This window comes from Cebus imitator, unplaced genomic scaffold (assembly GCF_001604975.1).
Source record: "Cebus imitator isolate Cc_AM_T3 unplaced genomic scaffold, Cebus_imitator-1.0 Scaffold343, whole genome shotgun sequence".
In the NCBI taxonomy this organism is placed as follows: domain Eukaryota; kingdom Metazoa; phylum Chordata; class Mammalia; order Primates; family Cebidae; genus Cebus; species Cebus imitator.
Window position 1 is genome coordinate 865,647 of NW_016107658.1, and position 14,761 is coordinate 880,407.

The 14,761-nt window shown below is 40.1% G+C and overlaps 1 protein-coding gene and 1 pseudogene across 1 annotated transcript in view; one reads left to right on the forward strand and one right to left on the reverse strand.

Annotated features, from left to right (window-relative positions):
* XKRX (XK related X-linked) overlaps nt 1–7,632 on the forward strand; it is a 16,376-nt gene extending 8,744 nt beyond the window's left edge. The window contains exon 3 of the mRNA XM_017505859.2: nt 6,008–7,632. Within this exon, the coding sequence (XP_017361348.1) occupies nt 6,008–6,753 (746 nt within the window). The 3' untranslated portion in view covers nt 6,754–7,632. The remainder of the gene's footprint in view (nt 1–6,007) is intronic.
* Nucleotides 7,633–8,583: 951 nt separating this feature from the next.
* On the reverse strand, nt 8,584–10,375 carry LOC108287447 (annotated as a pseudogene).
* Nucleotides 10,376–14,761: the final 4,386 nt, after the last annotated feature.

Here is a 14,761-nt window from a genome sequence, read left to right on the forward strand (position 1 = left end):
TTTTTTGAGACAGAGTCTCGCTCTGTTGGCCAGGCTGGAGTGTAGTGGTGCAATGTCAGCTCACTACGACCTCCAGCTTCTGGGTTTAAGCATTTCTCCCACCTCAGCCTCCCAAGTAACTGGGACAACAGGCGCATGCCACCGCACCCGGCTAATTTTTTATATATATATATTTTTAGTAGAGATGGGGTTTCGCCATATTGGCCAAGCTGGTCTTGAACTCCTGACTTTATGATCCGCTCCCTTCTGCCTCCCAAAGTGCTGGGGTTACAGGTGTGAGCCACCGCACCTGGCCTAGCAGTCTTACTTTTTACTTTAAATTATTCTATATGGTTTGAAAATTTTTTCATGATCATGCATTACTAGCTTTGGTTTTTGTTTTTTTTAATTACAAAAGTCAGACATGGTTATAATAAACATTAAAAACCACATAGAATAGATATAAAATAGGAAATGTGATCTCACTCCCCAAAGATAAATTCTGTTAATCATCCAGTATATATCCTTCTGGACTTATTTTTACTATGTAAACATAAACATACATACAACATATATTGTATATGTCTTTGTCCAAACATGGACTGTATGAAACATTCTGTTCAACAGAATGTACTTTTCAAAAGTACATTATGCTAGTACATATTTTCTCAAATTATTTATATATACATGTACAACAATAATAAACATACAATATGGATTTCCTTTATATGAATTAGAATATTCATTCTTATTCTCCTAACTTTCTATTGATAGGATTCTATTGATTGTCTCAAAAAAGGTAAAAAAAAAAGGTAGCACAACTTCCCCAAGTTATTTTTTCCCCTCATTACAACCTCCCTTCCCAGGACAGCTTTAGTTAAGTTCCCATGATGCTTTACTTCTGCAGATGTTTGGAGGCCATGATTAAGTACCTCACACTGTGGAAGAAAGAGGGGCAGGAGGAGCCCTATGTCAGCCTCACGAATTTTAATTTTTCACAAAAAATTGTTTTCTAATTACAAATTATGCCACAGTGAACATATTTATAAATGTCTGTGTACTTGAATGAGACTTTGTAGGATAAATTTATAGCAGTGGAATTGCTGGGTGAAAGGATATGTATGTTTAAAATTTTATTGATATTGTCAAATAACTCTCCCCAAAAGATATATGAATTTATACTCTCACCAACAATATACAAATGTGCCTATTTCTGTTTCTTCATATCCTAAATGAAATATTATTTATTTGTATAATTATAAGATAATTGGCTTTCTTTGGTTATAAATGAAGCTGAGCATCTTTTTGTGTTTGGCCATTGTGTGTTCTGCAAATTGCTTGTTTACATATTTTACTCACTTCTTCTAGTGGGTTGTCTTTTTTATATTAATTTTTAGTAGCTATTTACTTATCCTTGTTATTAATCCTTTCTCTGCTGTGAATGAGTATGTATGCATATAGTTGTATAATTTTTTGCTTGGACATACACACATTTTAAATATGTATATACATATCCTACACGTAATATATGTGTTATATATTATCTACAATACATTTTGTAGTATCTTCGGGCATTCTGAAGTATTACATTTTTATGTATTCAAATTCTTTATTGCTTTTAGATTTTGTGCCTTTCTTACAAAGGCCTATCACATCCGGTAGAACAATTTACCCCAATTTTCTAAGTAGATTAATTTTCAAGATCAATTTTTTAATTCCTCCAACAAAAAACAAAGCAAAATAATAACAACAAAAGAAAAACCATTTCATTAAGCTTCTGACTGGGATTTGCATCAAATTACTTGGGTTATTTAGGGGCAATTTACATCTTTATAGGATTGATGGACTTCGTATTGTGAAATGATAAATCTCTCCATTTTATTAAATATTTTAAAGTGTACCTCAGTAAAATTGTATAGTTTTTTTCAGTAAAATTGTATAGTTTTCTTGATGTGGGTCTTACATTTTTATAAGGCTTACATTCAGATGTTCTATCAGTTTTAAAATGACCTGATTTTCTAAGTACCAGGATAGTATCCAGGTAAAGTAAACCCACCTACCATACTTTTAGAAATAGAGTGATGATGAATAAGAATAGGAAGAAAAGGAGGAGGGGGAGGAGGAGAAAAAGGATAAGAAAGAAGAAGGGAAGGAGGAATAAGAAGAAAGAAGAACACAGCTGAAAGTTAGTTACTAGGTTCTAGGCATTTCTGTAAGCCCTTTACATGTAAATGTTTATTTAATCTTTACAACAACCCTACGAGATAATTATGATTCTCATTTTACAAATGAAGAAACAGACACACTGAGAGTTTCAGTACATTTCCCCAAGGTCCCATAAGAAGCAGGTAGCAAACATTGGTTTGGAATCCAGGGTGTTTGCCTCTAGAACCTGTGTATTTTGTCCTCTTATGGCGTGAGTCTATTTGTAGGGACACAGACTGAAAATGTTTTTACATTTATTGGAAGCATCAGGATTTTTCCTTCTGTTACACTACTAATCAGTAAATGAGTTCTAATGTAAGACAAAGCATTGCCACACTTAGGTGGATATATGCTCTGACATTCCCACTTCTATAACGTGTATCAACTCTTGAGGATGGGACTGAGAATGGTTGAGAAAGCTGAGTCACCACCTCGAGAGTCTCCCATTCCAGTCTCTGAGATTCCAACACTCTACTTAAAACTGAAGAACTCAGAAACAGAGCTGTGCTTCTGTTTGGGTTTTCCTGGAGGAAATCTTAAGTTTTCCTCCATGAAAAGTAAAAGATTAAGTTGACATCTCTATGGCCACTGTTTCCCTAGATCAAGTGTTTTAATAGGAACGGAAAGCTCCAGCTTTTCTTTTGGATGAGTATTCCTCAGCCCTCCCACTTCTCTTCAGAGCACTGGATTTTTCTTAGTAATCAGCATCCTTTGACATAAAGGAAGAAAAGGAAAGGGCCACCTGTGTCATCTATAGTTGAGGCTTAGATAGAACAGGTTAGAGAGCATCCTGGCTCTTTAGGGTCACTACTCTAACATATGGTGCTATGGATGTCATGGGCAAGGCAACAGGATTTTGACATTTTTGAACCTCTCTGCTGCAAATTCAGAGATTCCTAACATGGAGGTAATGAATTGACATTGCTGATGACAAATATAAGCAACTCTGGAGTATCTCAGTGAATTGAGAACTGAGGCACATAGATATTCAATGACCTCCAAAAGTTCCTATACAGCTGAACCAAGGATTTCCCTTCCCCTCCCCTCCTCTCCCCTCTTTTCCCCTCCCCTCTTTGACAGAGTTTCACTCTTGTTGCCCAGGCTGCAGTGCAATGGTGTGATCTTGTCTCATGGCAACCCCCACCTTTCTGATTCAAGCAACTCTCCTGCCTCAGCCTCCTGAGTATCTGGGATTACAGGCATGCACCACCATGCTCAGCTCATTTTTGTATTTTTAGTAGAGAAGGGGTTTTACCACGTTGGTTATGTTGGTCTCAAACTCCTGACCTCAGGTGATCCACCCACCTCAGCCTCCCAAAGTTCTGAGATTATAAGTGTTAAGTCAATGCCAAGGATTTCTAATTAGGTTTTTTTTTCTTTTTGAGAAAGAATCTCACTCTGTCACTCAGGCTGGAGTGCAGTGGGGCGGTCTCAACTCACTGCAACCTCCGCCTCCTGGGTTCAAGTGATTCTCATGCCTCAGCCTCCTGAGCACCTGGGATTACAGGCATGCCACCATGCCTGGCTAATTTTTTTTTCTTTTTGAGACAGAGTCTCACTCTGTTGCTCAGGCTGGAGTGCAACAATACAATCTTGGCCCAATGTAACCTCTGCCTCTCAGGTTCAAGCGATTCTCCTGCCTCAGCCTCTGGGGTAGCTGGGATTATAGGCACACACCACCGTGCCTGACTAATATTTGTATTTTTAGTAGAGATGGTGTTTCACCATGTTGGCCAGGCTGGTCTCAAACTCCTAACCTCATGTGATCCACCTGCCTTGGCCTCCCAATGTGCTGGGATTACAGGCATGAGTCACCTCGCCCAACCTAATTAGGCATTTTATGCACCTCTGTAATCTCAGAAGTCTTCATTAATTCCACAAACATTTATTGAGCACCTACTATGTTCCAGGTAATGTGTTAGGCTCTGGCATACAGCAGTGAACAAAATAGACATGGTCCTCTGTGCCTTCATGGAATTTTCAATACACATTTTGATATGTCACTGGAGTTAAGTGTTCTAGAAACACACGCAAACAATGTTAGTTCCTCAAAGAAGGTATACATCAAAGAAGGGACTTCTATTAGCAAGGGTATTCTTTATGAATCTCCTAAGACTGGATTTTTTTCAAATAGAGTTCTTTCTGCCTTATTCAATGTTTGCTCCGAAGCCTGCTTCATCAGCAAAGTCTGCCTGATACCTTTATATGTACACTTCTCATGTTAGTGACTTTTCAATGTTCTAAGACCCATGCATTTTAAGGAACTTTAGTTTGTATATTTATATAATTATTAAAGTGTTGCAGTATATGTTCATCATGGGAAATTTAGAAAATAGATGTAGAGAAAAAGATTTTTTGTTTTTTTGGTGATGGAGTCTCACTCTGTCACTGAGTGCAGTGGCGCAATCTCGGCTCACTGCAACCTCTGCCTCCCAGGTTCAAGCAATTCTGCCTCAGCCTCCTGAGTAGCTGGTACTACAGGTGCATGCTGCCACATCTGGCTAATTTTTTGTATTTTAGTAGAGACAGGATTTCACTGTGTTGCCCAGGTTGGTCTTGAACCCCTGAGCTCAGGCAATCTGCCCCCTTTGGCCTCCCAAAGTGGATTATAGGCATGAGCCACTGTGCCCAGTGAGAAAAAGATTTCTAAAACTGATATCAAATTATCGCACACACTAAAAGATATTTTGATTCATTTTTTTCAATTATTTGTGCATCTATTTTGTTTTATTGTGTATATTCAAGGTGTACAATGTGATGTTTTGATGTATGTATATTGTGAAATGATTACCACAACCAAGCTAATTAACACTTTCATCACCTCACATAGTTACCATTTGTGTATGTATGTATGTGTGTGTGTATGTGTATGTGTAGTAAACCAAGATCCACTCTCTTTAACAATTTCAAGTACACAATACATTATTGTCAACTATCGTCATGATGTTGTACATTAGAGCTCTGAAACTTACTCATAAGTCTAAGTTTGCAGCCTTTGATCAAAATCCTTCCATTTCCCTAAACCCCTATCCCCTGGTAACCACCTATTCTACTCTGTTTATAGGAGTTCGACTTTTTTAGATTCCACATATAAGTAAGAAAATGCAGTATTTTTCTTTCTGTGCCTAGCTCATTTCACTTAACATAATGTCCTTTAGGTTCATCTGTGTTGTCACAGATGGTGGGGTTTTCTTCATTTTATGGTTGAATAATAATCTGTTGTGTATATATACACACATGTCAGATTTTCTTTATCCATTCGTCTGTCAACAGATACTAAGTTTGTTTCTATATCTTGGCCATTGAGAATAATACTACAATGAACATGGGAGTGCAGATATCTCTTTGAGATACTGATTTCCTTTAGGTATACACCCAGCAGTAAGGTTATTTGATCATATGGCAGTTCTGTTTTTAATTTTTTTGGAGAACCTCCATACTGTTTTCTATAATGGCTGTATCAATTTATGTTCCCAAAACAGTATACAAGCGTCCTTTTTCTCACATCCTCGCCAACATTTTTTTTTAATAATATCTATTCTAACAGGTGCAAGATGATATCTCATTGCGCTTTTGATTTTCATTTTTGTGATGATTAGTGATGTTGAACACCTTTTCATATACCTGTTGGCCATTTATATGCCACCTTTGGAAAAAGTCTATTCAAATTCATGCTATTTTTTTTTTATATAGCTGTAATCATATGTTCATTTGCTCTTCACTGGAGCTCTCAAGTCTCACCTATCATCTCTCTGGACCTCTGGGTTATAAGTATAGCCTTCATCACTAACATTAACTGATTGCGTTTTTGTTTTTTTAACAGTTGTGCTAATGGTCTTTTCCCTGGTATCAGTCACCTATGGGGCTACCCTTTGCAATATGTTGGCTATCCAGATCAAGTATGATGACTACAAGATTCGCCTTGGGCCACTAGAAGTCCTCTGCATCACCATCTGGCGGACATTGGAGATCACTTCCCGCCTCCTGATTCTGGTGCTCTTCTCAGCCACTTTGAAATTGAAGGCTGTGCCCTTCCTAGTGCTCAACTTCCTGATCATCCTCTTTGAGCCTTGGATTAAGTTCTGGAGGAGTGGTGCCCAGATGCCCAATAACATTGAGAAAAACTTCAGCCGGGTCGGCACTCTGGTGGTGCTGATTTCAATCACCATCCTCTATGCTGGCATCAACTTCTCTTGCTGGTCAGCTTTGCAGTTGAGGTTGGCAGACAGAGATCTCGTCGACAAAGGGCGGAACTGGGGACATATGGTCCTGCACTATAGTGTGAGGTTGGTAGAGAATGTGATCATGGTTTTGGTTTTTAAGTTCTTTGGAGGGAAAGTGTTACTGAATTACTGTCATTCTATGATTGCCTTGCAGCTCATTATTGCTTATCTGATTTCCATTGGCTTCATGCTCCTTTTCTTCCAGTACTTGCATCCATTGCGCTCACTCTTCACCCATAATGTAGTGGACTACCTCCACTGTGTCTGCTGCCACCAGCACCCTCGGACCAGGGTTGAGAACACAGAGCCACCCTTTGAGGCTGAAGCAAGGCAAAGTGTTGTCTGATTCTATTTTCTGGGTGTTTTAGGATGGGTTGGGAGTTGCCAAGAGCAACTATGAAATTGAAGGAATGGATGAGGCTAATGGGTGAGATACCCATCAAGGCATTGTCTTGACTTTTCTGTTAAGCCTATCAGAAGAAAGAGCAACTCCCAATTAGGTTTTATTTTCTTAAGAGTTGCCACTATGTTTGGACACAGGAGGTATCCACTATATAGTTGGAAGGGTGAGAAATACCCATTCATACCCTTCTTACCAGGTCAATTGGAATAACTTGCCTTCAAGCACTTTAGGTTTTCTAAAGCGACCTTCTCGCTCTGCTCATTTGCTTGATGCATTTCTGAGCTTTCCTGGGCTGAGTTGAAGTCCCAGAGTCTCACTAGAATATATCCTGACTGATCAGAAGATATGACAGTTTACCAGTTAAGAGTACCTCCTAGGTAACAGTCTGACTGATGTGGAACCTGCAACTGTCAGTGTGGCTGGAGTCTTTTTAATTCCAATGAGAAGCTCTGTCTGAGAAGAAAATCTCCACTATTAAAAGAATTGCTCCCCAAACAAATTAGTTCTCTGTTAGGATTTTACTAGTGGTCATTCAGCAGAGGCACTTCATAGGCACACTCTGAGGAGAAAGTGCAGAGTAGGATTCCTTCAGGGCATAAGCCAAAATGACTCTTTTTCTCAGGAACCTGCATGGGCCTCCAGCTTGTCTAGTGGAATCCTTGAGTGAAACCTCTCACTTAAACTGCCTCATGAGCAGAGATTTCCTCCAACCCAGCTTTTCCGTGCTCTTGGTATTTTAGTACTTGATGTGGACCTCAGAGAAGTTGAACTGTAATTGACAATGTTTCTCATGTGTGGAAGAAATGAAGACTGCTTTGTGTCTACTGTTATCCTGAGTATTTCATTTGTGTGTGTGTGTGTGTGTGTGTGTGTGTGAGTGTGTGTGTGTGTTAAGGGGAGAGAGAAGGTAATAATGGATTGAGATGAGTGGCTAACACTCCAAGGTAGAGTGAAGGCAGAGGAGGGAAACAAGATCACATTAAATCAGTACTGGTTTCTACCTACAGGGATTTTCCTTTTTTTTTTTTTTTTTTTTTTTTTTTTTTGAAACAGAGTCTTGCTCTGTCACCCAGACCAGAGTGTGGTGGTATGATCTTGGTTCACTGTGACCTCTGCCTCCTGGTTTCAAGCGATTCTCCTGCCTCAACCTCCAAAGTAGCTGGGATTACAGACGCCTGCCAATATACCTGGCTAATTTTTAGATTTTTAGTAGATATTTTCACCATGTTGGCCAGGCTGGTCTCGAATTCCTGACCTCAAGTGGTCCAACCACCTTGGCCTCCCAAAGTGCTGAAATTACAGGTGTGAGCCACCTCACCCGGCCAGGATTTTACCGTATAATAAGGAGCATATGTTTATCAACGCTCTGTTCGTTCCTATATACCCTCAGTGGATGAATGCATGTCTCCTTTTTTCCTATATCTCAATGTTTACATCTCATATCAGTTGGGTATTTCAATAGTAATATCAGCCAGCTACCTCTGAGGTAACCAGGGGATTGAAGTTACTGTGACCACTGCCTACTGGGACCAAATGTCCCAGCATTTACACAACTAATGCTTGCCCCTCACAGACCAGGAAAATTACAAGAACTCCTAGTAGTGTGTACCAGTTGTGCCCACCACAGTACTTCAAGAAATTGTGAACAATCTGACCCAGGACTTCCCATCCGCATCCAATTTTATTCTTGGTAGCATGCTAAGAATTTACCATTAGTCATTTCCCCTCCTCTTATCAAATGTCAGGACATTATGTTAAGAGAGCTCTCTCTTCTAAGTAGCAGGGCTATTAACCACAGTTATCTTTTCTTGATATGGCTAGCATGGTTTTCCCTTCATTAGCCACTGTTTGGGGCTAAAGGGATTGTATACTTAATTTGGGGGAGAGTGTATAGACTTGCTTTGAAGCAGTGGAGAGCCCCTGTTTTCCACCCCAACTCCCTCATTCCATTTTTCATGATGAAGAGACATAGGTTATTGTCATATAAAGGTTACCTGCTGTCTTCTAACTATGTTATTCAAGGTGAACCTGAAAGAAATAATCTACCAGACCTCCAGAAGAGCACATCACTTCTTTGGAATTCAAGCAACAATTTCTCCCCAATATTTACTGTGCCCTCAAATAAGAGCAGGAGCAGCATGGAACAGTAATTTGGTCCATAAAAGCCATGTGACTCAGCTACTTAAGGAGTGGTGCTATGAAAACATACAGACACACACTGACCTAGGCAGGTCAATTCGAGATAGAATGGAGCTGCACAAGGCAAAAAGTGTGACTCAGTACTGGACCAGGCAAAATTTTCCTTCCGTGTGTCCTCGCCAGCTTCCTCGGTGACTTAACATCCTGGGAATGCAGGCAGTTTAGGGGTGTGGAGCAGCTTCTGACCTGAAAAACCTGCTGCCCTCACCCAAGGAGAAAAGACTCTAGTGATACATTATGTAAATGAACCCTTAGAACTTCCTATAGATGGCGGCCTTTTTGTTCTGCAAAAATCCTCCAGATAGACAGGAGAAGACGGAATTGTGAAATATGGTAGTGTGGCAGGGCACATGCTCCCGTCCATTTGCAAACACTTAAAATTGACTACTCTCTTTTTATTCTCTGAAATCTTTTTTAAGAAACGACTTTAGTGTTTACAGTTTAATAAATAGATCCTTTGATGATTGCAGAGATGCAAGGCTGCTTGGTAGTATTCAGAAACATCACAGTAATGGCAGTTGTTTCAGTTGGTGTGTAGTCCTCAATAACTATATATGAATTGCTGTCAAACCAGTAAGACTGCATTTATACATCCTTCATTTTCAGGATTGATGGTAACCTGGGCATATTTTCCCCAAATAACTTTGCCTCCTTGCATCACAAGGTCCAATTTGCTCACATTTACCTTAATGACAGTACATTTGATAATAACACCCGAAGTTGTATACGGTGGAGATGAAGGATTCTTCTTTACACCAAGTATTAGTAGGCAAAAGGTGGCTTTCAGTTCATGATGTGTTACATGGGCTTTTTTGAAATGCAAGCCATTAGCCTGATGAATCTTTCATATTTAGGTGGTTTTCTTGTAAAGCCATCTCAAACAAAGCAGACTTTAGTAACCATCCTCTTTTATGCCTTCTTTCTCTTTCCTGTTTGAATAACTTTTAATACTTCTGTTTCTCCCTGGGCACAGACTTTAGGCAGAGGGACTTCCCATTTTTCCGCCTTCTCTTTTCGTTTCTGTTTAATCATATTGGAAAGTACTTTAGCTCGAGAATGTCCTCCTCAGTTCAGCAGATAGGCAGGTACTGCTCCATGTGGAGTCTTTTCATGATTCTTTTGTTTGGTATTTCTCTTTTCATGCATCTTGAGAATCTTTTTCATCTGTACTTTCTCAGCATGGTGCTATTTATGGTAAAGCTTAGCCTTCACACCAATAATTTTCTTTGCCTTCTTTGAATGTTCATGAGCCTCTTGACTTTCCTTCTTTCTCTTTTTCTCATGGTAATCCAAATGGTATCCATAGTGTTTATGGTGTAATTTAATATATTCGTTCTGTAGCATGATGACTGCTGCAGAGCCACCAGTAGCAGCCCCTAGAGTGTGAAAATGCTCACAATTTTTGGGTCTGAGCACCCCATGAGCTGATACCGTGCAGTACTCTCTGAAACCTTAAAGCAACATAGAGTACATGTGTAGAGACAAGTCTTGCTGAGTGGAGAGGAGGCAGAGATAGGGCCAGCAAATGGTTTCTGGAAAAGGCAGGCAGAACTATGAAGCTTGGGGAAAAGAAGTAGGCCATTGTAACAACACCTATTCTCATATTATTGGACATTTGGTAGGCTAAGTATTGGGAAATTCACGTTAGAAAAAGAAATAAAATAATAGTTTTCAATTTTATTTGCTCCACAAGAACGTTAAAGACTATGGGCATAGGACTGTGAAGCACTGTGGGAGACCTAAATAATAGCTTATATTTATGAGCACTTAATATATTCCTGGCATGGTACTGGTGCTTTATATGCATTTTTTTTGAAATGGAGTCTCACTCTATCACCCAGGCTGGAATGTAATGGCATGATCTCAGCTCACTGCAACCTCCGCCTCCCAGGTTCAAGCAAATCTCTTGCCTCAACCTTCCAAGTAGCTGGGATTACAGGCACCCACCATCATGCCCAGCTGATTTTTGTATTTTTAGTAAAGACAGGGTTTCACCATGTTGGCCAGGCTGGTCCTGAACTCCTGACCTCAGGTGATCCACCCATCTCGGTCTCCCAGAGGGCTGGGATTGCAGGTGTGAGCCACTGCGCCCAACCTATATGCATTATTTCATTCAATCCTCATGACAATCCTTATGAGGTAGGTATTGTTACCTCCCATTTTACAGATGATTCTAAGGCATAGGAAGGTTAAGAGGCCTGTCCAAGGTCACAGCTAGTGTCAGAGACAGGATTCAGTCCTACGTTCTCAGGCTCCAGAGCTTACACTCTTCATCATGGCACAAGCCTCTAAGTTCTCTTAGGTCCTTTGTGAAAGCATTTTAATGTGTTAGCAGTTTCAGCAGTATTTTCTGAGCTATGGCCAGGTTCATCCCAAGCAATGTTTCCTCCTAAACACTCCTTATCAGGAGGCACCACTGAATTCTTTCTACAGAGAGAAGTCCTAAGAAGCCTGGGATGAAAGCTGAGCATATCCTCACATGCACTTGTAGATTTGTACTGGGAAGGTGAGGAGAAGGATGATAGAGGGGCCCATTTCTTTTCTAGTTTCAGAACGTTAACTCCTGTATGCCCCTCCTTACGCACCTTTCAAACCATGGTTGTGGGAAGAAAACTGGAGAGAGCAGTTCCTGTTAAGGTATCTATGAACTCTGACTCCAGGAATAACCAATCAGACCAGTGCTGAAGCCCATTTCCTTCCACTTTCTCCTGCTAGCACTGCTCTTACTCCTGCTGAGAAGCTCGTTTCTAGTTCTAGAGCAAACCAAGAGAAGTGGACTATAGAGAATAATGCCCCTCCCTACAGCATAGGTCAGCCTTCAGTGCCCTTTCAGCTAACCCCTTCATGCTTGCACCTCATTTGGTTATGGTCCTTAACATTACAGAGTTTATTGTCACTTTCCAGGGTGAGGGTGAGGCAGGCATCTGTGGGGTAGGGTACTCACCAGAACTTTCCATCTAAGCCCATGGGGCTCTATATCTAAGAAATTCTTTAGTACAAAATCAGCTGACTCTGAACCTGTGAAATACTTACCTACTCAAGAGTGGTTCTCTGAAGCCTTGTTCTCTGAAGCCGTTGCTATTGGGCTTTCTTACTATCTTCAGAGGACACATATGTCCATAATCTTATCATGTCTTTCCTCCTGAAGGATTGACACAATCAGTTACACACTTCAGACCTTAGAGCCCCTGGGGTGTACAGTGGAAATATGTTGAGTCTTGGCAAAAGAACATACACCATGTGAAACTGGAAAGTAGTGAGGCCAACCTGCGTGAGACATGTGAACTAAGTATGAAAAGAAACACATTTTGGCCAGGTGCAGTAGCTCACGCCTGTAATCCCAGCACTTTGGGAGGCCAAGGCGGGCAGATCACCTGAGCTCAAGAGCTTGAGCCATCCTGGGCAACATGGTGAAACCGGTCTCTACTAAAATACAAAAACATTAACCAAGCATGGTGGCGCACACCTGTAGTCACAACTACTAGGGAGGCTGAGGCACAAGAATCACTTAAGCCCGGGAGGCAAAGGTTGTAGTGAGCCGAGATCACACCACTACACTCCAGGTTGGGCTATAGAGTGAGGCTCCATCTCAAAAAAAAAAAACACACACACACACACACACACACACACACACACACACTCCACGCATAAAAATAATTCTCTGAATAGCACTTTATAATATGAAAAGCACATTTACACGTATTATCTGTTCACCGATGCATCATTGTTAGGATAAGCCCTCTGAGTTGTACACATGGATTTGCATTGTTTTATCTTTCAGTTCACCAAGGATTAAGCTTTTATTTTTTGCCAAGAAAACCTATATGGATATCTCAAAGTGCTGTATAGATCCTGAAAGTCTTAAAAATGAATTCCATATACCTAGTATAAGAGATGTGGGAGATAAAAAGGTACTCTCACACATTATTGGTATGAGTGTGAGATATTGATGTACATTTTGAAAGGTGATTTGTTATAATATTTGTGAAAATTAAATTGACATATATTGTTTTCAGAATTTCAACCTCCAGAAAATTTTCCTATGGAAACATAGTCACAATTCCACAAAGAGTTATGCATAGGGGTGTTCATTGCCCCACTATTTATAATGTTGAAAAACTGGTAACTTAAATTTCCATCTGTGGGAAAATGACTAAACTCTAACAATTCCATTACTGAAATACTATTTAGCCATTAAAAGGAATGGGGTAGCTGTATACAGTATGTGCTGAATGAAAAGATAAGAGACAGGCCAGGCGTGGTGGTTCATGCCTATAATCCCAGCACTTTGGGAGGCTGAGGTAGAAGGATTGTTTGAACTTAGGAATCTGAGATCAGCCTGGGCAACAGAATGAGACCTCAACTCCACTAAAAAGAAAAAGAAAAATCAGCCAGGCATGGTGGGGTATACCTGTAGTCCCAGCTACTTGGGAGGCTGAGGTGGGAGGATCACTTGAGCTCAGGAGTTTGAGGCTGCAGTGAACCATGATCGCACCACTGCATCCCAGACTGGGTGACACAGCAAGACCCTGTCTCAAAAATTTTAAAAAGAAAAATTTAAAAAATGACAAAAGCAAGTTGAAGAATAAAATGTGTAAGATGAGGCTATAAAGAATCATTCAAAATTTGGAAGCTAGGGTGAGGGGAAGAATAATGACTCCTCCCCCGCACCTCCCTTAAAATCTTCGTGTCCTGCTCCTCAGAACCTGTGAATATGTTATGTTACATGGCTGGGGGAATTAAGGTTGCAAATCAGTGTACCTTGAAATAGGGAGATTACCTTGAATTATCCAGTTGTGCTTGATGTAATCACAAGGATCCTTATAAGAGAGAAGGTGATGTGAAGATAGAGGCAAAGAGATTTGAAGATGCCACGCTGTTGGTTTTAAAGATGGAGGAAGAGGCCACAAACCAAGGAATGCAAGAAAGCAGCTCCAGAAGCTGGAAAAAGCATGGAAACATTCTCTCATAGAACCTCCAGAAGGAACATGGCCCTGCTGACATGTTGACTTCAGCCTTGTGAAACAGAGTTCTACCTTCTGATCTCCAGAACTGTTGAGAGAATAAATGTGTGTTGTTTTAAGCCACCTAGTTTTTGGTAATTTGTTACAGCATCACTAGGAAACTAATACAAAAGGAAAGATGACTAGTTGATGCTTTAATGGCATGTTAAGATCATTTTTTAACAGGCCTCTCTGAGGGTCATCTGACTCTCTAGGTCTAGAGAATTACAATTTAACACAATTGATGAGAGTCCAGTCATTTTACAATTCTGAAAAACTGGCAAGATGCAGTGACATTGTTTTCTGTCCACCTAAAGAAGACACCACAGGGAGAAGGAGAGGGATGAATAAGTGGAGCACAGAGATTTTTTAGGGCAGTGAAAATACTCTGTATGATACTACATTGTTAGGTACATATCATTACATATTTGTCCAAACCCATAGATTGTACAACATCATGAGTGAACCCTAATGTAAACTATGGACTTTGGGTGACATTCATGTGTCAATGTATCTTCATCAATTGCAACAAATGCACTACTCTGATGAGGGATGTTGACGAAGAAGGAGGCTATGTACTTGTTGGGGGAGGGGATATATGGAAAATCTTTCTGCCTTCCTCTCAGTTTAGCTGTGAACCTAAAACTGCTCTATAAAATGATCTTTTTAAAAAGAAGAACATGGAATATAACATTATTGGATGAAACAGACAATTATGTTAATAGTGGCAATTGATTTAATAGAACTGT